Source organism: Mus caroli, chromosome X, assembly GCF_900094665.2.
Source record: "Mus caroli chromosome X, CAROLI_EIJ_v1.1, whole genome shotgun sequence".
NCBI classification, from domain to species: domain Eukaryota; kingdom Metazoa; phylum Chordata; class Mammalia; order Rodentia; family Muridae; genus Mus; species Mus caroli.
This window is the reverse complement of record NC_034589.1, coordinates 139378531-139405052: the sequence shown is the minus strand read 5'-3', so window position 1 is coordinate 139405052 and position 26522 is coordinate 139378531. Positions and strand designations below refer to the sequence as shown.

Genomic DNA, 26522 nt, shown 5'->3' with positions numbered 1-26522 from the left:
GCCAGAAATGGATTACATCTTACTGGGTCCTAAGGAACCTCACAAAACACTATAGGCTCTTGGTTATTCTCCACAATCTGATAGTAAGGCCCTATTACTGAAGAGACAACTTACTTAGTCATCAAACATGGAGAAATTGAGCTGGTACCCAACTAAGCTTTACCCCTACTGACTAGCATTCACGGTGCCAGAAGGTACTCTGCACATTACCAGAGAAAAGTAACCATTAATATTACCCAGCTACAAACCCTGTAACTTACAACAGTGACCTGACCGCAAGATGTACCAGTGCAATGGTGGCACAAACATGGGAATAACAGATTACTTTCTGGTTGAATTTAAGGCTTATTCTATGAGATGGAGCCTCTACCTGACATACTAAAGTGTTCAAGAACCTGAGACTAGATAGGTCATGGGCCTAGAGGAAAACAGAATAGTATAATATATATGTCATATATATTATATATAATATATATATATAACGTGTATACACGATCTATATCTATCTATCTATCTATCTATCTATCTATCTATCTATCTATCTATCTAGTATATATATCAGATATTATTCTGCTAAAGGAACACAGCAATAAAATGACCTCTATTGACATATTCCTATACTCAGTGCCTCGTTCAACTCTCATCAAAGAAGCTTCTTGTAGTAGATGATTCAGAGACCCACAACTGGACAATGTGTGAGGGTGAGAGACTTTGGAACACTCAGTCAGTCCTAGTTGGGATGTCTTTAACAAACCCTTCCCTTCAAGGCTCAAAGATATTATGTTGAAGAGGGAGCAGAAAGATTATAGGAGCCAGGGGTGATGGATGACTCCCAGGAAACAGTATCTTATGAATACAACAGGGCTGATAACAAGTCAGAGCTCAGAGACACTGACAGCATGTACAAGATTAGCATAGATTCAAACCAGACAGGGTGCCAGCACTGAGAGTGGTAAGTAGACATGTGGTCCCACCTCTAACCAAGAAACTATTTGCAAATGGACTGGCAAAAGGGAAAACCAGTTTTCTCCAGTGGACTGTGGCTGGTATATCAACCACACCTCAGAGCAGACCCTATACCCAAAAGTAGTTGGCCAACACAAAATGAACTCTGTGGTTTTGTTTTGTGTGTATGAACTTTTTGTTTTGTCTTGGTATTTCTGTCTTACTGGTTTTTGTTTTAGCTTTCAATTTTGTGTTTTTGCGGGTTCTTTTGAAAGGGACAGACAGAAAGATAGGCAGAGAGAGAGAGAGACAGAGAGAGGGGGGACAACATAAAGTCGGGCAAGTAGGAAGGATCTAGGAGAAGTTGGGAGAAAGGAAAGCATAATCAAAATATATTTTAAGAAAATATTCAATTAAAATAGAAATATAAAAAGTTAAATGTTCAAGTCAATTGCATAACAATATACAACAAATTATTCTGAGTAATCTTAAAGTACAATATTTTGACCTCATACCCTTAGTGGGATATCTTCAAAAACAGAAAGAACCATGATGAATTTTTTTTAAGTTAAGCGAAACCTCCACAAGAATCTGGAAACTGATTATAATACATATTGATGAAAAAATCACTCCTAAGGAAAGCAAGAGAAAAATAAAGTAAGCATAGAAAGTTCAAGACAATAGAATTAAATGTTCCAAAGTCAGCAATACCACTAAAAAAAAAAGTACCAAGCTTAGCATTCAAAAGTCATATTTCAGTTTGGATTAAAAACAATAAAATCCAACATAAAGTGCTTATAAGAGACATAAATAAAACAAAAGTACTCAGAAAAGCTGAACATGAATAAATAAAGATGAACCCAGAAAATGGTTAGAAGCTATCATGTAGAGATAGAGTTATGTTAGAATATATTTTAGGCAAATAGCATTAGTAAGAAAAAAAAGATCTTAGTCACTCTTAATAGAAGATCTGTAATTCAGTGAGAAGATAACATTACTTTTGATTTGTATGCCTCTAATACCACAGCCTAAAAATGTATAAAGGAAATGAGAACAAATTAACATTGACTTTATAAAGTCTGTTCCAAGGATAAAGATGAAAATATGAAAGTGATTTGTGACTGAACTGTTTTATCTTCCCAGATGTCCATATTTTCAAAGGGTTTTGGGTCAGAAATGGACTCTGACTAATAAATACATTAAAATGCAGAACTGTGCTAAGAAGAGGCTAGATTGAGAGCAATAATCATTCATCTCATAGAGAGACAGGAAAATTATAGTCTGGTTCATATAGTAGCCAAGAAGTTGATTAAACTAATAGCTTTTGTTCCTTGAAATGATGCCAACTGCTGAGAGAGCCTGGAGCTTTAGGCATGTTGGCAACAAGACATTACAGATTTCGAGTTTATTGAGCTATTTCATCTTGTCCAGTAAAAACATGGCAAATACAAGACACTGGACAAAGTATACTCTTCTAAATACATATAGTGCCTATAAGCAGGCAAATATGTTGCTTTTAAGAAAGAGGAGGAGCTGGACACAGAACCTATCACTGAGCTAATGACCCGAGTTTCATCCCCAAGATCCACATGTTGAAAGGAGAGATCTGAGGCTCATTGGTTGCTCTCTCCTCCACAAGCACACAGGTCATAGCAGGCATTCTCTCACTCACTGAACAAATGAACAAATGAATGAATGAATGAATATTTTTAAAAGAGGAGGAATAGCTTGCCTATAGCTAATGAGTGAATGAATGAATATTTTTAAAAAGAGAGGGATAGCTTGCCTTCAGCTAAGGACCAGAAGAGCATATACCTTGACAGATGGCAGATACTGAAAACACATTTTCCCTTGTTTCTAAAAGCATTTCCAAAACTCTGGCAGTTGGAATAAGGATACAGGGAAGGAGTCCTAGGAGCTAGGCCACCTCTTCAAACTTTACCTCTCCCTTGGGATAGCGGTAACGATATTTATCCTGGTCCCGTAGTGCAAATTCTTCAGGGTAGTGTTCCTGAATTTCTTCATAAGTCATCTCTTCACAGACACCCTATAAAAAAGTATTTGTGAATAATGTATTGAACAGGGGAAATCAACATAACTTTTCACACAGTTTAGGTACCAGTGAATATGGAACAGTGTAATACCTCAGTTTCTGTGAACATAGTAGCTCCTGAGTTGTAACTGTTACCTGGTTTGTATGTGCTTGCGAGGTATGTGGCTTGTGTGTATAAGGAGAAATGGATGGGTGTGTTCAGACTGAGTACATTATATTTTCCTATGATTGTTTCAATAGTTCTATTTGTGTACATTATGTATAAGTATATGTTGCTATAAATATGTACAAATAAGGACTTGGTACTGTGTTTGTAAGCATGTGTAGCATGCTTATTATCTGTGCTTGAGGTATGTTTAAAGCCTTGTGTTTGTGTGTATACTATGTATCTCTTTATGCATATGCAGTAAACTTGTATTCTCTTGTGTATGTACAGGGTGTCTAAGCATCTGAGAATATGTCCATGTGGGTGTGGGTGACACTGAGGTGTGTATATTCATGTGCAGCATATATCCATGACTGTAGACATTCTGCATTATGTTTCTGCTATATATCTGTATCTGTGTGCCTATGTTTGAGGTCTGTGAATTTGCAGTAATATGCTTGAATCTATGTATTAGTGGTATATACATGTCAATGGTTTGCTCATCTGTGTTCATATGAAATACATATATGTACATGATGTGCCTATAATTGTTTCTAGATGTTTGTGCATACATGGTGCAGGCATGATAGCAAAAGGATGCTTCTGTGACTGTGAATTGAATGTGTGCATCTGTACATACTTGTGGCAGGTATCTGAAACTCTGTGAGCAAATACACTGTACAGTGGTACTCTCCCATTGTATAGCCTTCCTTATCCTTCATAACCTGTTCTGAATTTTAGTATCACCGGGGAAAATGTGCCCACAGATACTTCATAAGATAAAAATTAGTAAATTTTTCAATGGTTTCAGAGTGGGTCTTGGAAGACAAATTCTGAGAGCTTCCAAGTCTACTGAGAAATGCCCATAGGCAAGGCTACTGGTGCTGGTGGTAAAAAGTGATGCTGTTTCTGGCATTTCCTTCAAAGTGTGTGAGTTTCAATTGAACCCTGCTTGTTTGGTGCCCAGGGTCACCAGACACTGGCTGATGCCTTTTTGGACTATCTACTAGGCTTCCTTCAGGGAAAAGGAATAGAACATTTACAACTTACAAACAGCTCGGCAGTGTCAGGCTTTCTGAATGGACATTGCTAGTGGTAAGAAAGTACACAGAGATCCTTTTAAACTGTTCTTAGTCTTTTGTTCTGAAGCTTGTTATGAGGCTTTTTGCCCCAGGTAAAAGGCCATTGCCTTCTTACTTTGACTTCAGGCAACCCTGCTTAACCTCTCTGGGTTTTATTTTCCTATCTACAAAATGTAGAAGATAACAACTGCCTTCTAGAAGTTGTCTACTTTGGTTTCTCTTGCTGTGAGTAACCACAACTAAACGCATCTTGGGTAGGAAAGGGTTTATTTCAGTTTACCCTTCTATGTGGTAGCGCATTATTAAGAGAATTCAGGACAGGGAGTCAAGCAGCAGCAGATACAAGAATCATGGAGGTTATGTGATTATTAGCATACCATACATACATATCAATGGGTACAAAGTTTACAGTTAGACAGGAAAGTAAGTTCTCACATTAAAACAGCTTTTTTATGCAGCTCATATACACCTGCCTAGGGGTGGTACTGACCACCGTGAACTGGCCCGCCTATATAAATTAAAAATCATGTAAATGCACCCATAGACATTCCCATAGGGCAATTTAAGGCTGGGCCTCACTAGATCTCCATGACACAGAATAATAGTCTCTTACATATGGTTGCTTGACAAAGAACAAAACAAAAAACATAAAAGGATTTGATGAACTAATTAGGTTCCCAGAAGCAGGTAACCCACGAGACAAGCCTAGAATTACTACCTCCCTCCATGCCAGGACACTAACCCTTTCCATCTTACCGCATCTATCTCATTCAGGGCCTTCCACTGTTCATAGGGGACACCTAGGGCTTCAGCTGTCTGAATGGTCCTCTTCATGTGGCTAGTCCACACCTTCAGGGAGCTGATGCCTTGAGACCGAATGAAGTTGGCCAGGGCATAGGCATACTAGGGGTACAAAGGAGAGGATGGGGAAAAAAGAGGGGTGAGAAAGGGAAGATCAAGGGAGTCATCAAAACAAGTTCAAATCTCTCATGAATGGTGAAGGACTAATAGACAAGCAAGAAAATGGGGATTAAATTTATATAAAAATAAACATAGGACTATAGATCAGAGGTAGAGGTTGAGGTGCTGGGTTCTTGAGAAGGCAAGATGTACAGAGGCTGATCACCGGATATAAAGTTACAGGTGAAGAATGATCAAAAGTTAGAGAGTGATCAATGGGTACAAAGTTACAGTTAGACAGGAAAATAAGTTCTAATGTTTCAATACACAATAGGGTGGCTATCCTTAAAAATTGGTGTATATTTCCAAATTCTTAGAAGATTATGGATGTTCTCATTATGCACAACAATAATATACAATTAGCATGGAATCTGGAAATTGTATCTAACAAGTATGTGCAATGATAAAAGCATTAAAAATAAAAGTCATATTCTTTCCTGAGTGACTAAGGATGAAAGAAAGAGAAAAAGAATATCCATGCTTGGGATGGGGGGGGGGGTACTTGTTTACTGCATTCCCTGGCTAGGTGATTCATTCATTCATTCATTCATTCATTCATTCAAACATGCCCTCCTCTAACATATGTGGAACAAGTTGTCCACCCAATCGTCTGCATCCTTTCTCCTTCCATTTCTGACAACATCCTGCTCTTCTAGGAATCTCTCTATATGTCTGAAGTTAACCAAATCACAGCATGGAGTTCTGGTCATGCACTATCTCCAGTGACCCTCTGGCTACACAGAGAATAACCCCAGGGCTATACATGGATCTAAAGGTTAATATTCCTGTGACCATGGTCTGTCCTCAGATGGAAATTAACAGCCAGGTGCATATAGGCATTGAAGCAGATTCCAGGCCATCTGAGTGGAGTTCTAAGAATAGAAGTGCCCAGAATGTGGTCTGAAGTATGGATTGAAGGATATGAAAGACAGTGTTCTGATGCTATGATTTCTATTGCTTGAATGGGGAGCCTGGTACCCAGCCAGGTAAAGGGCATTTGCACATGCATTAGTATCCATGTCCCTGTTTGGGGTACTGGAGTGTTAATGCTTTCAAGATTCAGCCACTCAGGGAGAGGAAACAATGGCAGTACAGACGGGAACCACAAAGGGTCATGGGAGCTTAAAGATTCAAGGATACACGTTCCTTCTGTGTACAGGATGATATTATTCAAACATGACATGTCCTAGGTACATATGCACAAATGGGCATAGGCACAAATTTGTATGATAGACACAAGTCAGCAGTCCATTCTTCCTTGCCTGGGAGAGTAAGAGAAAGGCAAATCTCAATAGCTCCCTTACATAGTACCCATCTCTGACCTCTTATCATGCCTGTAAAATGCAAACATCATTCAGTTATCCAGCTGTGTCTCTGAGCTGTGTGAAGAAGAGTACATTATTCCCTGGTAGACAGTAGGTGCTAGTTAAGTGAAAACTATAGTGATTGGGATGACTGCCCTTTAAATCCAGGCTTGGTGCACTGAGCTAAAGAATGTGAAAGTTTGGGTCTGATGTGTGCACATATGCACGTTTGTGTGTGCAGGAGGTACTCATGTGGACATGGCCACCTTTTCAATTGAGCTCTGAGCTGTGCAGGTAAGACAGGGGCTAGCTATATCCAAGAAGTCTTGGAGATGAAAGTATACCTCAAGAGATCTCAGCCTCTGTTCTGGGGAACATGAGAGATTAGAGTCAGGTCAGAGTGTATCTGGGACATTTGCTACCTATTCAACAGGAGTGCTGGAGCAAAGTAGGAAGGCCTGGTTTTCAGTTCTGCCTATGTTAGCTTGTACTGACCATGTGACCTGAGCCTTCTCTCTATTTATGTTTCTCAGCTTCCTCATCCATAAACAATGACAATTATACCCAGTTCACACTGCTGATGTCACTCAGAAATTAAAGGTGGAAGTTGATAGTACTGTGGCTGTGCATAGGTGTCCACTAAAAGACAGTAAGGAACTGAAGAGATGGCTCAGCACTTCAGAGCACTGGCTGTTGCTGTTCCCAGTACCCATAGGACAGCTCACAGGGATCTGATGCCCTCTCCTGGCCTTTGTGGACACCAGGCATGCACATAGTACACAGACACACATGCAGGTAAAACACACATAAACTTAAAAACAAACAAAAAGACACTAAGAACCAGGAATGGTTCTCCTGTACTTCATTTCCTACCTATGCCATCGCATAGATTTTTTCAAGCAACATGTGTGCTAACAAGTCCAGGTAAAGGACTAGAAGCTGGGGAGTAAATCCCTCTATGAAACTGGTACCTAGGACGGACAGGTTACTATACTGCACTAGGAATAGGGACAGTCATGACCTGAAAAAGTAACAGACCAGAAGAGGGAGAGATGTCCCCAAAGGCCAGTGACCCCATGTGATAAGGAGTGAACAAGGAGGGCTTAATAGGGGACTAGATCTTGGAGCAAGCCTTGGGTCTCAGAAGGGAATGGAAGAGCACGGTGGGGACCATATGATTCCTCAAATGGGCTAAGGGACAATGTCGACAGTCACGGAGAGGAGGGATTCAGGCCAAGGTCCCCCGTCAACTGTACTTGAGAGTTACTGGCTGGCAGAGGGACCAAAGAGGACAGCAAGGTGAGAATCATCAGAGGACAGAGCAGTGAGAATCATGGGGGATACATCAGGCAGGGAAAGGGCACTGTGATGGACTCAAGAAGCAGCCAGAGGAGAGCAGCTGTGAACAGCTGTGCAATTATCTTACAGAAGCAGTAGGTGTATGGGAGCCATTCAATGTCTGTGACAAGACTCATGATTAGTGGTGGAAGAGAAGGATTAATCATAATTTACTTCTTTATCATCAAGGGCTACTTCTCCAAACCCAATCATTGACCACCCAGGCGAGCCTAACCTACAAAAGTGAGTCTCTGAAGCTCTCCTTACCTGCTTGCCCCGAGCTGAGAGGCCAGAGTCACCTCCAATGCGGCCTCTAAGGTTGAGTTCACTCTCACCATGTCGGCATAGGTAGATAGATCGAGGTGTGACATGGATGTTCATGAGGTAGTAGGCTGTACGGCTTTGAACGTGGTCCTGCACTCGATTTACCATGTAGCGTGTGCCCACATCGAAGATCTTGATGTAGGACAGGTGGCTGGGCCAGACCCAAGCAGGAGCAAGCATAGCTTAGGTGCTGATAGTAGGAAGGGTTGATCCCAAGAAAAAGTCCCAACCACACTCTCTTTCCAATCCTCTGCACTTCAGCTTCTACCTAACAAGATGTTATGCCTAGTCTTGTCCTGGGTATATGGCCTAAAGATTCTGTTCCTGATAACTCCAAGGAGCCCTTCGATGGCTACCATCTCTTTCTTCAGCTTGAGTTAACCTGTCATTTGACCTTTCCTAATCACAATGCAATTCACAAGTACTTTTATCTGAATAATGCACTGTACTTTAGGTAGAGGTTATCTGCCCTTCAGGAACAGTAGGAAACATACATTTGGAAACATGTGGATAATTCAACATTCTTGTCACAAACCACATAGTATGTCAAGTATTGGTATAAAGGGTTACAGAAATGGTCAAAACATCACTGGCAAACTTGTGGTCCTGGCTCTAAGTTCCTAGTGGTCCCCTTATTAGTAACTACACATTGAGTAATAATCAAATATAGTGGTCTGTCTCTGGAGGAACAGGAAGGCAGGGGAGAGGAGCAGGAAGGTAGTGGGGAAGAGCAAGGAGACGGGGGAGGGGGGAATACCAAGGGATCAGAAGCCTTAGAGCCATGAACTAAGACTTCTCTATCTTCTGTAACAGCTGTAAATCCTCTAGTTATTTAAGAATCTGAGAGAGCTCCATGGGAAGTGGCATGGGAACTGGAATCAGAGGGTAATACAAGCGACCCAGGGTTAATGAGGCTGCTGATAGTTTGGGTTTCAGAGAGCTGCTTCCTTGATCTTCCTAGAGGGAAGTCCTTTACATCTACAGCCTTGTCCTTCACACTCTGGGATCTATGTGCAGTGGCTCCCACAGAACACTTGGTTTGTTGAATTTTTTGTGTGTATCTTGAAGAGACTGGGGGATTTTAAGATGCATGAATCCTCACAGTCATCATTCAGAGAAGAGATCATCATGTAAAAAATCTGAAGCAAACAGAGAAGCAATTTGCCATAGATTATGTCCTACTCCAGAGATCCGTCTCAGAACCCTAGAGCCTAAGAGCTCTGATGTAATCTTGTTGCCTGGCTACTTTCTGTTCCTAATACTAGACCTTATGTGTTGGCCTCACCTCACAGCACAACACTTTATCCATGACTTTTTAATTCTTGTATTGCTGTGGTACTTGGAAAATTCTCTGTATATCTCTTTTTGTACTCAGAGAAAATTAGGCCGGCTGTCACAAAGTACTTTTCATTTTGCTTGAAAGGATGTTGCTTGCTGATTTCCAAAGTTGAGCTCCTATGTATACATCTTTTAAAAGCCGTTGAAATATATAGGGCATTTACTGTCTCTAAAAAAATCTTGGAGTATAGAGCTATATAAAGTCATTCATAGTTGCACAATAAAATTATTATAAAAGTTCATGTTCATCTCCCAACTTGCACAATTTAAAATAAAATATATAAACTATACTAATGAGGCCCTAAAATTCTGGTTTTATTTTTTCTACCTTTTTCCTGTTGTTGCTGTTTGTTTGTTTGTTTGTTTTTCCAGACAGGGTTTCTCTGTGCAGCCCTGGCTGTCCTGGAACTCACTTTGTAGACCAGGATGGCCTCGAACTCAGAAATCCGCCTGCCTCTGCTTCCCAAGTGCTGGGATGAAAGGCGTGCACCACCACTGCCCGGTGCCATCTGGTACTTCTTATGATACAAGGACGTTGAGAGGTAAAACCAGGCTAAAATTTGGGAAATGCAGGCATCATTTAGTGTAAAATGTGTTCATGATTCACTGCGTGGCCACAGGTAAGCCTTTGAATTGAACCCTTGTTGTCACTTTCCCAAACTATGAAGTGATATGCCCATCACCTTACATGTCCATTGGGTAAGATTAAGAGGATGCTTTTAGACTTCTTGGGGTATCAATGACTACTTATGCCTCTTTTTATACTTTGAGCTTGGTTCTCAAAGAATATTGGTAGCTAGAGTCTGTTTTCATCAAAACCCATTTTGAAGATAGTGAGGTTCTTTGAACATTTTACATCTAAAGTCACATCTGCCTTGAACTGCTGGCTGATATTTTCCTATCTGTAGCGGGTATTATGAAAGAAAAAGTTTTAATTTTATTGCTTATATATGAGTCTTTCTATATGGCAAGACTCTATGGAAGCTACCTAAGGACAGAACCCATCTTACTTCTCCCTATTTATACCTTCTGCACGCAAAGCAAAGCTTCCACAGACTTGCTGGTTGAAGAGATACATGAGGGCAATAAGAAGAGAAATAAAGGAGACAGAATATATGGTTAGACTTCTGACACACCTCTGGCTCACGGTGGAAGGCTAGAAGTAGCTTTAGCTCTCTAACACTGTTTCCTTCTTTTGGAAATTTATGATCATCAGGTCTACTGCAGCCTCCTTTATGGAGGTACTGTGGAAATGTGATTAAAGAAAGAAAGGGAATCTGCTTGGGTACTGAGGTACCATCCACATGAAGCAAGTATTTTTTTTGCAATAACAGCAGTACCTGCAGAATGGATGCATTTATTTTCAGAGGGCAAAGTCCTAATCTGCACCTATTGCACAGGAAGTTACAACTCTACTCATATGAGGAATAACATACACAAGTATGATATCTCCAGGGAACTGTAAGTAATTTAGATTTGATAAGACAAAATCTGTGTCCAAATAGGCTAGCAGTAAGAAATGGTAGTGAAAGGCAGTTTGAAAAGTATATGATGTGGGATGAATGCTTCCAACATCGAAGTAACACTGCCTCATGGAAAATTGGACTGGAGGTAGTCATAAAGACATATCAAGTCCCAATTCTGATATAAGTTAGGGTCCTTAAAAGGAGGACATTTCCTTAGGTCCCATAAGACATGAAAACTGGACTACGGCTCCAGGAGGATTTGGGCTCTTACCTGTCCAATTCCTCATCCAAAGGCTGGTAGTTGATCTCATAGCACTCAATTCTCTTTAGAAAGTCTTCTAAAACCTTTTCTTGGTCACAGTCTGTGTAATCAGGACTGCCGAGTTTCACTTGCTGTGAGAAGGTAGGAAGAAGATAAATGTAGAGATGGAGACTCTGATAGTGTACTTGGAAATGACCTTCAGAGACAACTACCATCTACCCCATTACAAAGGCAGGGAAATAGAGTTTGACAAAGGGTTTTGCTTAAGCTGGGCTGTATGTTACAATGGATTTACAAACAGAATACACATTGCTTAACAACATTTGTAAGAAGACAGGAAAGTATGATGCAGAAGAATCAGATATCATGACTTGGTATCATAAAGGCTCTTGTGTATTTAGTCATTGCTGAGAAAACAGGCATGCTGTCATTGGATTTCTCAAAGGCTGGCATCTCCTAATTCCCAGATATCAGCCTGTTCCTCCTCTATTTCCCACTGTTCCACTCAATTACTCGAGCTTACATGGGATCTCACTTGCTAGCAGAACTAAGCCTCTCTAACCTCTCTTCTAAATAGCCATTTTGCCTATGATCACAACTTTGTGACTGATTTCTGGTATTCCTTTCCTTTGAAGGAAAGATATTCCTTTTAAAAATTTAATTCGTTATATTATTATTTGCATTAACATGTGTATTTTGTCATATTGGAATACATATGCATGCCATGATGCATGTATGGAAACAGAGGACAATGTTGTGAAGTTGGCTCTTCCCTTCTACCTAAGTATGCATTCTTGAGATAGAACTCAGGCCATTAAGTTTGTGTGCTAAACATTTTCACCCACTGAGCCACCTCCCCAACCCCAGAAAGATATTTATAACATGCATATTTGATAACAGGAGTCTCCTATCTAAATTCTTTTGTTATTTTGATGTGTCTTTTAGGGCCCAAGTATGAACTATTTTAGCAAATGGATCATAACAACTCAAACTGCCTTTCACTACCACCTCTTCTTGCTCTCCTATTTAGACACACATTTACTTTACCAGACTTAAACTACTTAGAGTACCCTGGAGAGATATCTAGTGTATGTTATTCCCCACTTCAATTCTTTATCTGTAAAAACTTCTATGCATTTATCAGGATACTGCTGTTACCTCTAGGGGGCCCTCCATGACATACCACCAAATGTAAGATGGGCCCTCACCACCATTTTCCTACAATCTTCTTTTCCCCCTTACTGCAACTCTAATCTCAAGTTCTGTCTATATATTTCCAGTATCCCTAACTAGTCTGTGAGTTCAATAGAAAGGATTTCACTGTTTCTGTATCTTTAAAGCTAATAATGGCTATCCAGGTATACAGCATCACTTGTACACCTGAATCAATAAATGGATGGATAAAGAGGGAAAAGATTTGAACATGCTATATATCCCAAGAGATAGAAAAAAGAATAATGGGTAGATGTTACAGGGAAACAAATTTCACTTTGATTAGGCTACATTTTTTAAATGTTGAGTTGTTATTAGACTAATACTTGGCTGATATTTTAACTACTTGATGAAAGGTTAAAAGAGATGGACTTTAAGGTCTCTTATGCTCTTGAGTTCTAGTAATTGAAGGGGCAGGGAACAACAAAAGTTTATAAGTGATCTAATTCTGGACCTTACAGTTCAAAGACTAAAAGTAGCAATGATTCTGATGCAAAATGTTGGGTATAATATATGACATGGACTTTTGAGAAAGATAGAAAAGCCTGGAGTGCAGTCCAACTTCCATTGCTTTTTCGAGCTAAACCAGCCGTTGCCAACTCAGTTTCCCCTCTAAAACAGGGAAAGAATCTGCAGGTTCATTGTGAAGAAATATTAATGAAAGGTTGATGCATTCTAAGGGTTCTATATATGCTGGCTTCATGAAACTTTATAGGAACATAAAGGCTCTATATATGATGGCTTCGTGTAACTTTTTATAGGAACATCATGGGCAAGGATGGTCTGGGGAGTGCTTCTTATATAAAGGGGTATATCTCAGGGAGAATGCTTTCTTTAAGTTTATAGTAGTCTTTTAGATATGACCCAGGCCTAAGACAAAATACAGAGGATTAAAGGTTGGGGAGATGACTTAGTAGGTAAAGAGCTTGCCATATGTCTTAGGGTTTTACTACTGTGAACAGACACCACAACCAAGGCAACTCCTATAAGGACAATGTTTAATTGGGACTGGCTTACAGGTTCACAGGTTCAGTACATTATCATCAAGGTGGGAACATGGCAGCATCCAGGTAGGTATGATACAGGAGTAGCTAGCTGAGAGTCCTACATCGTTATCTGAAGGCTGTTAGCAGAATACTGGCTTCTAGGCAGCTAGGAGTAGGGTTTTAAAGCCCACACCCACAGTGACACACCAACTTCAACAAGGCCATACACACTCCAACAAGGCCACACCTTCTAACAGTACCACTCCCTGGGCAGGGCAAATACAAACTATAACACCATATAAGTATGAGAACCTAAGTTCAGATTCCTTAAATGCATTTAAAGCTGAACATAGTGGTATGCATCTGTTATCCCAGTGCTTCTACTGTAAGATGACAGGTGAAGACAGAATACCTTAGAAGCTTAGAACGTGCAACAGAGAAGAAGAGACCCTACTTTAAACAAGGTGGAAGGTGAGGACTGACACCTGAAGTTATCCCTGACCTCCAAACATATAATATACAATGGCATGTGTATTCCACATTCACACATGAGCACACATGCATAATGTATGTGTGCATAGATCTATACATATATGTGTGCATATTTAAAGTGTAAATTAAATTAACACTTATTTTGTAAAGAATGAGGAATAAAGGTAACTGGTGTTCTTTACCTTGATGTTTTCTGCAATGATGTCTGGGTCATTACAAATAGACTCAATAAAGAAGACCTATAAGAGAAAAGGAGAACTTTCCATCAGGGGATTATGTTTTTGGGGAGCCAAACAGGATTACCCATTTTTTTTTAAGTTTGTAATATTTAATCAAATACATCAAAAACATCAAATACATGTTTTATAGGAATCTACAAACTTTTTTTTAAATTTTTAATATTTTTTATTACATATTTTCCTCAATTACATTTCCAATGCTATCCCAAAAGTCCCCCATAGCGCACCCCCCCCCACTTCCCTACCCACCCATTCCCATTCTTTTGGCCCTGGCATTCCCCTATATTGGGGCATATAAAGTTTGCAAGTCCAATGGGCCTCTCTTTCCAGTGATGGCCGACTAGGCCATCTTTAGATACATATGCAGCTAGAGACAAGAGCTCCGGGGTATTGGTTAGTACATCATGTTGTTCCAACTATAGGGTTGCAGATCCTTTTAGCTCCTTGGGTACTTTCTCTAGCTTCTCCATTGGGAGCCCTGTGATACATCCAATAGCTGACTGTGAGCATCCACTCCTGTGTTTGCTAGGCCCCGGCATCGTCTCACAAGAGACAGCTGTATTTGGGTCCTTTCAGCAAAATCTTGCTAGTGTATGCAATGGTGTCAGCGTTTAGAAGCTGATTATGGGATGGATCCCTGGATATGGCAGTCTCTAAATGGGATTACCCATTCTTGATAGCCCGAGTCACCCCTAGGAAAACAATGCTTTCACATAATGGTGCGTTCAGGATTCAGACTCCTATGTGGCAGCCTGGCTCTAATTGGATCGCCCCAGACTTCTGCTGGCTTTTGGTTCTTACATATGTTTCTCCTGACTTCATCCTTGCCACCTCAGTGTCAGCCTGTCAGTAACCATTTTCTATTGCCTAACCTGGCATCTCCCCTGTTCTGTTCTGCTGAATCTGAAAGCTAGATGTTGTCCAATGGTGTCCAAATTGGCTGCTCTAAGTGCCCTACTTTGGACTGCTTTGAATTTGGTCTTCGATAAGCATGGCTGTGGTACTCTACCTTGTAACCATGTTCTTTAGCAAACTGCAGAATCAATGATCGTCGTTCTCTGGTAGTGTTGGTGGCATCAAAAACCTAGAGACATGTAATAAGAGATGCTTACTCTCAGTGTAGTGTTAATACAATCGCATTCTTTGTTAGCTCTTTTTCTAAGTGGAAGGGGCAGAAAAAGAAGGGTTTGGAATTTGCTTGTGTCACTTTCAAAAGCACTCCTTGAGCCCATACTATCTACTCAGAAATGGTCTACACTCTATGAATGTGGGGTTTTATTAGGATCATTTTATAGGTCAAGTAACAGGCCTAGAAGAAGGACTTGCTCTGACAACAACCATGCTTGTTGTTAGAGCAATAGTAGAGCTTGTTCTCCAGATAAGTCCTTTCCATCCTAAACTCTTAGAAACTCCCAGGAGTAGGAAAAATTCCCTATCCTTAACACCTGAGAAGGGGCTATTACGTATTTGGAGATCTCTAACCTAAGGATTTAAGATATTACATTGCAGAGATATATAGGCAAATCTCAATTTAGAACGAAATATACTTCACAGCTTCTGTTCTGCACTGCATAGAAGTTCATGGAGTTATATATAGGCTTTGGGTCTTGTTATTTTAGTTTGGTATTGGTATTTGTTTGTAAGGATTTTTTTTAAAAAAAGTTTATAATATTGAAAAGGAAAGAAAACAATGTTTGTACCACAGTCTTAAATTTTTGTACTGCTGAATCTTGACAGATTCTACAACTATATAATCTGACCTGCCATATATATATATATATAAAATACACCCCCTGGGAAATAATTTTTCCATGTTAGTTCTTTTGGTATAGAGCATAATAATGACACATCTCATGGAACATTGTGAATTAAATTATTAATATAAACAAAGTACTTTATGCCATAAATAAGAGCTTAGTACATATTCTCTACTTTCTATACTGACAGATAGCCTGAGGGGGAAAATGGAAGATTATTTACCGCAACGTGGCCTTCCTCACGGCTGAGATAATTATGGACATCCTTTAGGGCTGCTAGAGCACACTGCCTGAAAAACAGAGAAAGAAGCAGAGAATCCCTATCCTCAGGATCAGTTCCCCTCACTGCAGTTCTCTTATGAAACACCTCTCTGTTGAACATCCACATAGTTCATCTACACATTGGCCATCAAGAATAGTGCCCTTTGTTCTAGCAAGGGGGTCAGAGTTGAAATTGGTTCTGGGTATACAGTTTAGAAGCTGTACATAAGAAGACATGCCCAAGAAAGGCTGAGCAAGGAAACCATCATGGTTTTAGGGCTCTAATTGTGTGCTACTAGAGCTAAAGCTGAATTGGTTAAGGCACACAGGTAAGGCATAGGGATGTGTTCTTTGAGTTAAAATGAATTCTTGGCATATGTAATACTGTAAGCACAGGTATGATAGTGATAATGTACTTGGGTTCTCAGCAAAAGCATTTTTATTGGATATTGGGATTTGTAGTGAGGACCCAGATAAGAAGTTCAGAGTCAGGTTGCATCTAGAAGTACTTCCAACTGCATAGGTAAAAGAGACTTTAAAGTTGAAGTATTGAGACTGCAGAGACTGAAGAGGGCTGAGCTCATGAAACACTCACCTCAATGTTAGGGGAAGACATTTTTCTGCTTGCTTACCAGAAATACAAGACTGGAAACCTTCTTGATAGAAAATGGCTATGACTAGAGCAGATAGATGTCAAGCAGGCTGACAAAAAGGCTGGACACAGGGGTGTTCAATTCACGGCCTAGGTTAATTATGAAATGTGGCCCAACACAAACTGTACACTTACCTAAACAAATTTTTAGAATTTTTGCATTTTCCCTATTCATAACTTGACTGAGGGGTTCTTGAGCACTCACACTGTAGATGACCACACTGTGTTGTAATGTCAAAAGTTTGGATTCCCTGGAAGAGTGGGTTACTCTATACTACTCTCCTAGGATATGAAGACAGGTACCACTCAGCCAAAGGGCAGTGCAGATTCTTAAATATTGGGTACTTACTTCCTGATAAGTTGGGCCTCCATGTTGTCTGGGTGAAAGAATTCATAGTTCCTGTAGCTCACTGCCTCTCGTCGATACTGACCTAAATTAAACACTGAAAACAGAAAACACTAGTGAAGATGCTGGGAAGATTGCAGGGGCCAAAAGTATGTTCTTGCTGGAAGGAATCTCAGAGGTAAAAGGTATAATTTATAGATGGAAAATGTATACATAAGACTTCAAATTATGGGTACCAGCTAATTTTCTCCCTCATATCAGTCCTGCAAAGTAGGGGTTAACCATTTCACCTTTACCAATAAGGAAAGTAAAGCTCAGAGGTGTAAAATAGCTTTCACAGTTAATAACTGGCAATCTGAAATTCAAACCCAGGTCTATTTGATTCCAAGCCATTTTACTTTATCATAAATTCCAACCTACTAAATCTCCTATTCAATAGGGAAGATAATGAAATGAGATGCAGAGAATAAAACCAGTTACCCAAAGTCAAACCCAGAGTGAATTAATAATGTATATAGACTGGGTTTCCTGACTCCTGGTTATCAAGGTTATTTCACCATTTAATATCTGAAGGGAAAATCTAAATGTAAGTCTCTAAACAGCACTTTCATGTTTGTAATGGAGGAGAAAACTGAGAAGGAATGGACAAAGAGGATAATCAGCCAAAGAAACCATAGTTCATAAATTCATCTGCCCAACAAAAATTTTAGGATAGTGTAGGGGTTTGATTAAGAATGGCTCCCATAGGCTCATTTATTTGAATGCTTAGTTATCAGGGTGTGGCACTGGGCAGTACTTGGGAAGGATTGGGGTGTAGCATTGTTGTAAGAAGTCTCTCACTGGGGATTGGCTTTGACGTTTCAAAACACAAGCCAGGCCCAGTGTCTTTATCTTTGTGCAGGGATTAAGACACAGAACTCACAGATACTTCTTTAGTACCATGTCTGCCTGCATGCTGTCATGCTTCCCACCACGATGATAATGGATTAGAACTTTGAAAGTGTAAACTAGATGCAATGAAATGCCCTCCTTTATAAGAGGGCTTTGGTCCTGGTGTCTCTTCACAGCAATAGAACACTGACTATGACATATACTTACTCTGTAAAGTGATATATAACTTCTGGGTTACACACACATCTAACAGAGACAATATCCAACTATGCAGGAGAGTGAGGGGGAAGCAAAAGAAGGATCTCTTTGCAGTTAGCTTAGAGTATTTAAAGGCAGCAGTATTTGAACAAGGCTTTTTAGGGTAAGTGTCTTTTACTAGAGAGTATGAGGGTGAGGGTGGGGAGCAAGGACAGTATGGGTAAACGACAAGTAGTTAGACACTACTTAAGCAAAAGGTCTGCAGAAGGCAAAACATGTTTTGAGAGAAGGAGTTAACCACTGTGGCTAGAACCTGAAAAGCCGGAATAGGTCAACTGTGGATAGTCTTGAACAGAAGTAAAGGGGCTTGGGTTCAAATCCACAGACCAAGGGTTCCATTGAGACTATCGGTATTACCATTCTTGTAGTTTGAAATTGATTCTGAAGGCCTATGTGAGCAGTTGAGTTGAACAGACAAAATAAAACGGGGATCAGGACAGAGACCCATCTGCCACTATGTCTTATGCTTCTTCATTCAGTAGAGGCTCCCTAGGCTTGCCATTCTGTCTGAGAGTGGCTCCTTCCTGTGTTTGTTTTAGTCAAGTGTTCCCTTCTTCCTACAGGACCCACCTCAGACATATTCTTATCCTTGAAGTTTTTGACGCCTGTCAGTCAGCAATTCGCTCTGTGAGCACCATCAGCACCCTGTTTGAGAATTTCTAGTCTAGCCCAGGTCTTGTTACATTTACCATTCAGAGTTAGAATGCTTCAAGGACAGGACATGAGTCTCATCCGTTTTTATTTCTTTCCTAATGGTTGACATGGGATTTGGCACATGGATTAATTAGAGAAATTGGATAAAGGGGGGAGGGGAGATTTGATGCCTGGTGAAACTCCATGGTAGAATGTATGTTCAAACCCTAGCACACGAAAGGGGGGCGAAACGGAGAGAAGACTTGGTGGGAATGAGGGAGGGGTGACTGGATAGAAGGGAGGAGATATAGTACTCAGAGGGTTGCTTTGCATTTGGGAGCCTTCTTAAGAGCAGATTTTGTCTTTTTTTTTTTTTTGGACTTAATTTATTTTTTTTAATTTTTAATATTTTTTATTAGGTATTTTCCTTAATTACATTTCCAATGCTATCCCAAAAGTCCCCCATACCCTCCCCCCACTTCCCTACCCTAAAACCCAGCATGGTATTAGGCAGAGAATATTTTTCATGAAATGTATGATTTATAAGACCATCATGACAGTTGTAGTAGTAGTGGTAGATGTGGTTTTAATCCTGGAAACAAGGATATGCAGCATTTTCAGGACTGAAAGGTTTAGCTTTCTATCTTTTCCAGTTTTCAGTTAGTGGCCTGTACTGGCCATATATAGCAATGATTTCTGAGACATACCTTTAGTCGGTGTTCCTATCCAGTTGAGATAGCGTGTGAGCTTCGTAGAGATGTAGGTCTTGCCTCGAGCTGGTAAACCCACCATGATCACCATTGTGGGGGAATTAGTGAACTGTGGTATGGAGGCTGGAAGACAAAGAGATCCTCAAAATCTTATTTCCACACTGAGATTAGCTTGCCATTAGCTTGGAGATGTAGAGTTGGAAACCATATTGCTTCCATCATTATGAGGAGTGGGGCAAAGCTTGGAAACAGGCATCACAAATTTCCTTAAACTCATCAGAAAACTGAGGTAGCAGTACAGAGATCTAACTTAAACTTGGAAAAAAAAAAGAGGCATCTGAACAGGCCAATCAGACTCGGGCATTTCTGAGTTGATACAGAAACTGCTGAACAACAAACATACCAACTCATAAGAAGGTCCAGATGAAAATAATTAAGGAGTTGCTAAGGCTGGTTGTGGGTCAATGGGAACTTTAGAAGGACTGCAGACATAGACAGCTTTATATATTTTTCAGTCTTCCTCCAGGTGCTGACAGAGAAGACTGAGAAAAATCCTGAGAAAAGTATTGTATAAAATTCTGGCTTGGAGAGGAGAACAATAACCATTGTTCAAATTCTGCCCAGAAAATGTTCTCCATGTTCCTGTGGGCAAAGTCTTACTATGAAGGGAAAGACAATAAACTGTAGCTTGAAAACACTGGTGGTAACTTACTGCACCTGGCAGCCAATCCCGCTCAATCTAGCCCATCTCTCCTGGAACTCGGGCCAGATCAATTTACCTTTCTCACCTGGGAGGGAAACAAAAGTTTAGGGTACTGATGGAAATTCCCTGAAATGGGAAGAAATACAGAAAATGCACCTACTCAGCAGGAACATGAAAACTGTGCTAAGCCTACTCATTACATTTGGAGGCAAAGGACACTTGTGATGGTCACACCTCTGACAATCAAAATAAGACTGAGACTTGCTAACATATAACAACTTAGTTCCCCATTCTCCATCACCAAGGTACAGGGCTTCACATATATATAGCAGAGGATGGCCTTATCTGGCATCAGTGGGAGGGGAGGTCCTTGGTCCTGTGGAAGCTTGATGGCCGAGCATAGGAGGATGCTAGAGCTGGTGAGGCAGGGGTAGGTTGGTGGGTGGAGAAGTACCCTCTTAGAGGCAAAAAGGAGAGGGGAGGTTGGGATGAGGGTTTGTGGAGGGGAGACCAGGGAGGAGATCATTTGAAATGTAAATGAATAAATGATTAATAAAAGAAAAACAAACAAAAGAAAAGAATATGGAAGGGGTGAAGGGATGACTCAGCTGTTAAGAGCAATTGCTGCTCTTGCAGAAGACCCAGATTCACTTCCTAGCACCATGTGTCAGCTCACAACCACCTGTAATCCCAGGCCCACGGAATCTGATGCTGTCTGCTGACTCTCACAAGCACACACATGCAACAAAGTACTCGGACACATACAATTTAGAAGATAAAATAGCAGTGAAATGTATCTTTAAGAGATACAAGAAAGCTGGATTTGGTGGTGCACACCTTTAATCCTAGCACTCAGGAGGCAGAAGCCGTCACATCTGCCTGGTCTACTGGCCAACCTGGTTTACTGAGCAAGTTCTATGACCGTCAGAGTTACACAGAGAAACCTTGTCTCAAAAATCCAGAGGAGGCAGGGAGTAGACTGTCTCTAGGGAGCATCACAAAAGGTAAGAATCAAGACTAAACAAAAAGGCTGAAGAGAGAGAAATCATCAGAAACAGACTTAGCTGAACACTGAAGCTGGAATTATGAGACTAATGATATGAGGATTCTGTTAAATGTTTTATTTGAAAAGTTAATCACATAGGATCAGACAGCTATCTATCACTCCTTTACTAAAACAGCATAATTTCTGATATCAATCTAAATATCTATCCATATTCCCACACCACAGGTAAGTACAGTTTTCTTCCTTCAACAAAGGAAACTTCGTTTTGCAAATACAGAGATCATTACAGAAAAATCACAACCAATCAAAATGCAGAGTCAAGAAGCCCAGTCCCAAATGAATACACCTACAAAATAATTCTCTTACCAGAGGCTCAGGAAACATTGAGGGAAAAGTGGGCAGAAAGACTGTAAGAGCCATAGGATCAGGGAGTTTGCAGTGAGATTGTGTCTCTTAGGAATGTCAGGAGCTCCACCCAGGATGTCTTACCAACATGACTAAATAAACATGAGCTGAACAAAGATGACACCAATAAACATGCCAAAGTACACTGTTAAAGACTACGAGGCCTCAACCCTACACAAGAACTACATACAGGCAACTAAGGAATGCTGAGAGCAAGGGTACTATAGTCTGCTAAAATGAAGAGTACATCAGTTGGTAATCCAATACTAAATGGCTGGTCCTGAAACCATACACATGAGTAAAATTATACATACTGAGAAGGTTGTATTGAGGAATACACACAAGCAATGAGTTTAAAGGGGAGTAGGAGTGATATATGGGAGGATTCAGAGGTAGGAGAGGGGAGAAGAAATTATTTAATTACAATATCAAAAATAAAAGAAAATAATAATTTCTACATAGACCATAATAAGGAATACAATAATGTACAGCCAGGTTACTATGCTTCCATTAGAGCCCATCAACCGTACCACAGGAGGCCCTTAGCATTTCAACATGGTTGAAACACAAGTAAAATACCTTAAAACAGGCTTCATGCCTTCCTTAAAGAGGAAATGAATACATCCCTTTTAAAAATCCATGAAAACACAAACAGTGGAAGGAAATGAATAAAACCATTCAAGATATGAAAGTGGAAATTTAATAAATTAAGAAAATCCAAACTGAGGAAATCTTAAAGATGTAAATGTTTACTCAAACAGGAACCATACAGGCAAACTTCACCAACAGAATATAACAGATGGAAGAGAGAATCTAAGGCATTGAAGACCTGACAGGAGAAATAGATGCATTGGTCAAAAAATGTTATGTCTGAAACTATCCTGGCACAAAACATTCAGGGAATCTAGGACACTATTAAAAGAGCAAATCTAAGAATAATAGGAATAGAAGGAGAAGAAACTCAACTCAAAGTCACAGAAATTATTTTCAACAAAATCATAGACCTAAAGAAGGACATGACTATTAAGATACAAGAAGCATATGAAATAAGTACCATGCCACATAATAATCAAAACACTAAAAGAACAAGAAATAATATTAAAAGCTGTAAGGAAAAATACCAAGAAACATACAAAGGCAGACCTATTAGAATAACTCCTGAATTCTCAATGGAGATGCTAAAAGCCAAAAGGGCCTAGACAGATATGGTGTAGACTCTAAGGCACCAAAGTTGCCAGTGCAGACTATTATGCCCAGGAAAAACAAACAAACAAACCTTCAATCACCATAAAAGGAGAAAATAAGATATTTCATGAAAAAAAAACAACAACAAATTTAAGCATTATCTACCTACAAATCTAGCCCTACAGAAGGGGCTAGAAGTTAAATTCCACCAAAAAAAATGTAACTACATCTAAGAAAAAAACAAAGGGAATAGGGAATAAGAAACAAACAAACGAACAAACAAAAAAAAACAAAAAAACCCCATAAAACAAAAACCCAGACCTGGGCAGAGAGATGATTCAGCAGGTAAGAGCACTGATTGATCTTCCAGAGGTCCTAAGTTCAATTTCCAACAACCACATGGTGGCTCACAACCACCTGTAATGGAATCTAATACCCTCTTCTGGTGTGTCTGGAGATAGCTACAGTGTGCTCATAAAAATGCAATAAATAAATAAATAAATCATAAATAAAAATAAAATACTCAATAAAATACTTGCAAACTGCCTGGCAGTAGTGCCTGGCAGTAGTGTTACTCCCAGTGCTTGGGAGGCAGAGGCAGGTGGATCTATGAGTTTGAGGCCAGCCTGGCCTACTGAGTGAGTTCTAGGAGGCCAGCCTGGTCTACAGAGTGAGTTCTAGGACTGCCAGAACTACACAGAGAAACCTTGTTTCAAAACTCCCAAATATCACAGGCATTGCTAAGGCTATATCTATAACCTGATCATACTTATGTCATTGAATATTGAGAAACTGAACTGGTACACAACTAGAAGCCTTACCACTACCCCAAACCAGGAAGCTATTTGCAGTTGATATCTTTTGGAAATGTGAAAATCAGTTTTCTCCAATGGAATTGGGTATATCAAGCATACTGCAAGGGCAGGTCCTAGGCCCAGGAGAATTGGCCAACATGGACTTCAATGTTTTTTGTTTGTTCATTTGGTGTGTGTGTGTGTTTACATGCTTTTTTGGTTTTGTTTGTTTTTGTCTTGTTTTCTTTTCCATTTGTCGGTTTAGATTTTGGGGTTTTGTTGCTGTTGTTTTTCCTGGCTTTCATTTTGAGACAGAATATGAAGTTGGGTGTGCAGGGAGGTGGGAAAGATCTGGAAAACTGAGGATGAGAAAGAATATGATCACTATATATTTATGAAATAGTTTTAAATTTAAAATAAATATTAAAGATTTGAGGCAGGAACAATTGATGGATCAGTAGTTAAGAATGTTAGATGTTCTTATAGATAGCAAGGTTCAGTTCTCAGCACCTACATGGCAATTTAACCAATTGTAACTTCAGTTCCAGGGGATCTAGCATCCTCTGGGCTTTTAGGCAGTGTACATGCACATTGATAGTCTTCACTTTAGTTTTGCCTGTTTGCATTGCCTATGCACTATAGTGTATGACTTCATGCCTGGTGCTTTTAGGGGCCAGAGTAGGTGTTAGATCCCCAGCTTGAACTTCACAATGGTGAGCTGCAGCGTGGGATCTGGATCTCTGAACCTTGAGATTCTGGAAGAGCAGTCAGTGCTCTTAACCACTGAGCCACTTCTATAGCCCCCCTTTATTGCTTTCAGTATTCTGAGCCTGAATTCAATATCACATGAAACCCAGAAATGGATGTGTGTAAATGACAGTCCTTGAATAAAGAGTGTAGTTTAGACATGAGAAATGGAAATAAGATGGCATATATGAGTGAAAATACCACTAAGAATCCAATAACTTGTATAAAATACATATAATTTTTAATAGAAGAAATAGGAAGGAGAACTAATGTTTAGAGATAACAGGTTTGAGGGTGGGTAGTTACTAGAGATTGAACTTCACAAGTGTTCCATCACTGAGCTATAGCCCAGCCTCTATTGAGTTTTTATTTACTCTATATCTTTGGTTCTATAGCAAAGGAATCAACAACAAAGGTATCTCAGAAGTAGAAGTGTCCCAGAAGGGGAGCTTAGAGGGATCAAAACCCTGTGGGATGAGAACCTTTCTGGAATTTGAAACAGTGTCAACAGGACCCAAGCAGCCTTCATAGGAGCTTTTCTTCTGTGTTCTTCTACACTGTTTCTAGAAGAGGAACAATCATTACAGTGAGTAGTTTCTGAACAGAGGACAGAAAATGATAGCCAGAGACACTGGAAAGCACAAGAAGAAAAGAAGAAGAAGAAGAAGAAGAAGAAGAAGAAGAAGAAGAAGAAGAAGAAGAAGAAGAAGAAGAAGAAGAAAGCATTTCCTTATGACTTGCTAATGCTTTGATCCTAATTAGTATGCCAACTTTGGAAACTCAACTACCTTTAAGACTTCTGTACACCTTTAATTCCAGCACTCAGGAGGCAGAGGCAGGTGGATTTCTGAGTTCGAGGCCAGCCTGGTCTACAAAGTGAGTTCCAGGTCAGCCAGGGCTATACAGAGAAACCTTGTCTCAAAAAAACAAAAAACAAACAAACAAAAAAGACTTCCATCCAAGACCCAGACAGACCATTTAGTAGTGTACACAGAAGACATGTCTAAATAGTATTTCTGTAAAAGCTCTGAAAAGTTGTCTGATGTTGCAAACATTATATACAAAAAAATAAACACAAAACCCAACCAAACAACAAAATTAATGTTCCCCAAAGAGTTAAATAAGAGAGCCACTAAACCTACCCATGTATGAAGTCAAATATCCACTATATATATATATATATATATATATATATATATATATTTATATATATTCTGAGTTCAATTCCCAGCAACCACATGGTGGTTCACAACCATCTGTAATGGGATCTGATGCCTTCTTCTGGTGTGTCTGAAGACAGCTACAGTATACTCACATACATAACATAAAATCTTTAATAAAAAAAAGAAAGAAAACTTATGATCACATAAAAATTTATACATGAATATTTGTGACAGCATTATTCACAGTAGTCAAAAGTAGAAACAATCAAAATGCCAATCACCTTATGAATATATGGACAGAAAGTTATGTGTTCATAGAAGATAATATTTGGCTATAAAAAGCTATAAACATGCTTTAACAAACATTAACCTTGAAAATATTACATACAACAAACCAGACCAAAGACTAAATAAAGGCCACATTACTTTCCATTTCTATAGAATGCCTCAAATAAGTAATCCATTGAAATGGAGAGGAGATTAGCAGTTGCCAGGGGTGGAGGGAAGGGTGGAATGGGAAGGTACTCTAGAGGGTATAAAATTTCTTTTTCTTACAATGAATTTTGAAATTAGAGAAATGTTCCCTACACAAATAAATGATAAATGTCTGAGTTAATGAATAGATTAGTTACTTTAATCTAATCATATTGGATACATGTATTAAAATATCATTAAAATATGTGCAATTATGAATCAATTAAATCTTATANTATTTTTATTCTTTGAGAATTTCATACATGTATACCATACATTTTAATCATATTCAGCACCCAATCTTCCAAGGTCCCTCCAATTTTTAAATACATATATTAAATATGTATTAGTGGAATTAGGGATGATGGTTGTACAACCATACGAATATATT

At 39.5% G+C, this 26522-nt stretch overlaps 1 protein-coding gene across 2 annotated transcripts in view; it reads right to left on the bottom strand.

Annotated features, from left to right (window-relative positions):
• Pfkfb1 (6-phosphofructo-2-kinase/fructose-2,6-biphosphatase 1) overlaps window positions 1-26522 on the bottom strand; it is a 43807-nt gene that overhangs the window by 7382 nt on the left and 9903 nt on the right. For both annotated transcript variants that reach the window (XM_029473589.1, XM_021153004.2), the window contains exons 2-10: window positions 19652-19777; window positions 17166-17259; window positions 16127-16193; window positions 15156-15230; window positions 14090-14146; window positions 11227-11348; window positions 8095-8302; window positions 4982-5128; window positions 2888-2992 (exon numbers count right to left, since the gene is read on the bottom strand). In XM_029473589.1, coding sequence (XP_029329449.1) covers window positions 2888-2992; window positions 4982-5128; window positions 8095-8302; window positions 11227-11348; window positions 14090-14146; window positions 15156-15230; window positions 16127-16193; window positions 17166-17259; window positions 19652-19777 — 1001 coding nt within the window. The remainder of the gene's footprint in view (window positions 1-2887; window positions 2993-4981; window positions 5129-8094; window positions 8303-11226; window positions 11349-14089; window positions 14147-15155; window positions 15231-16126; window positions 16194-17165; window positions 17260-19651; window positions 19778-26522) is intronic.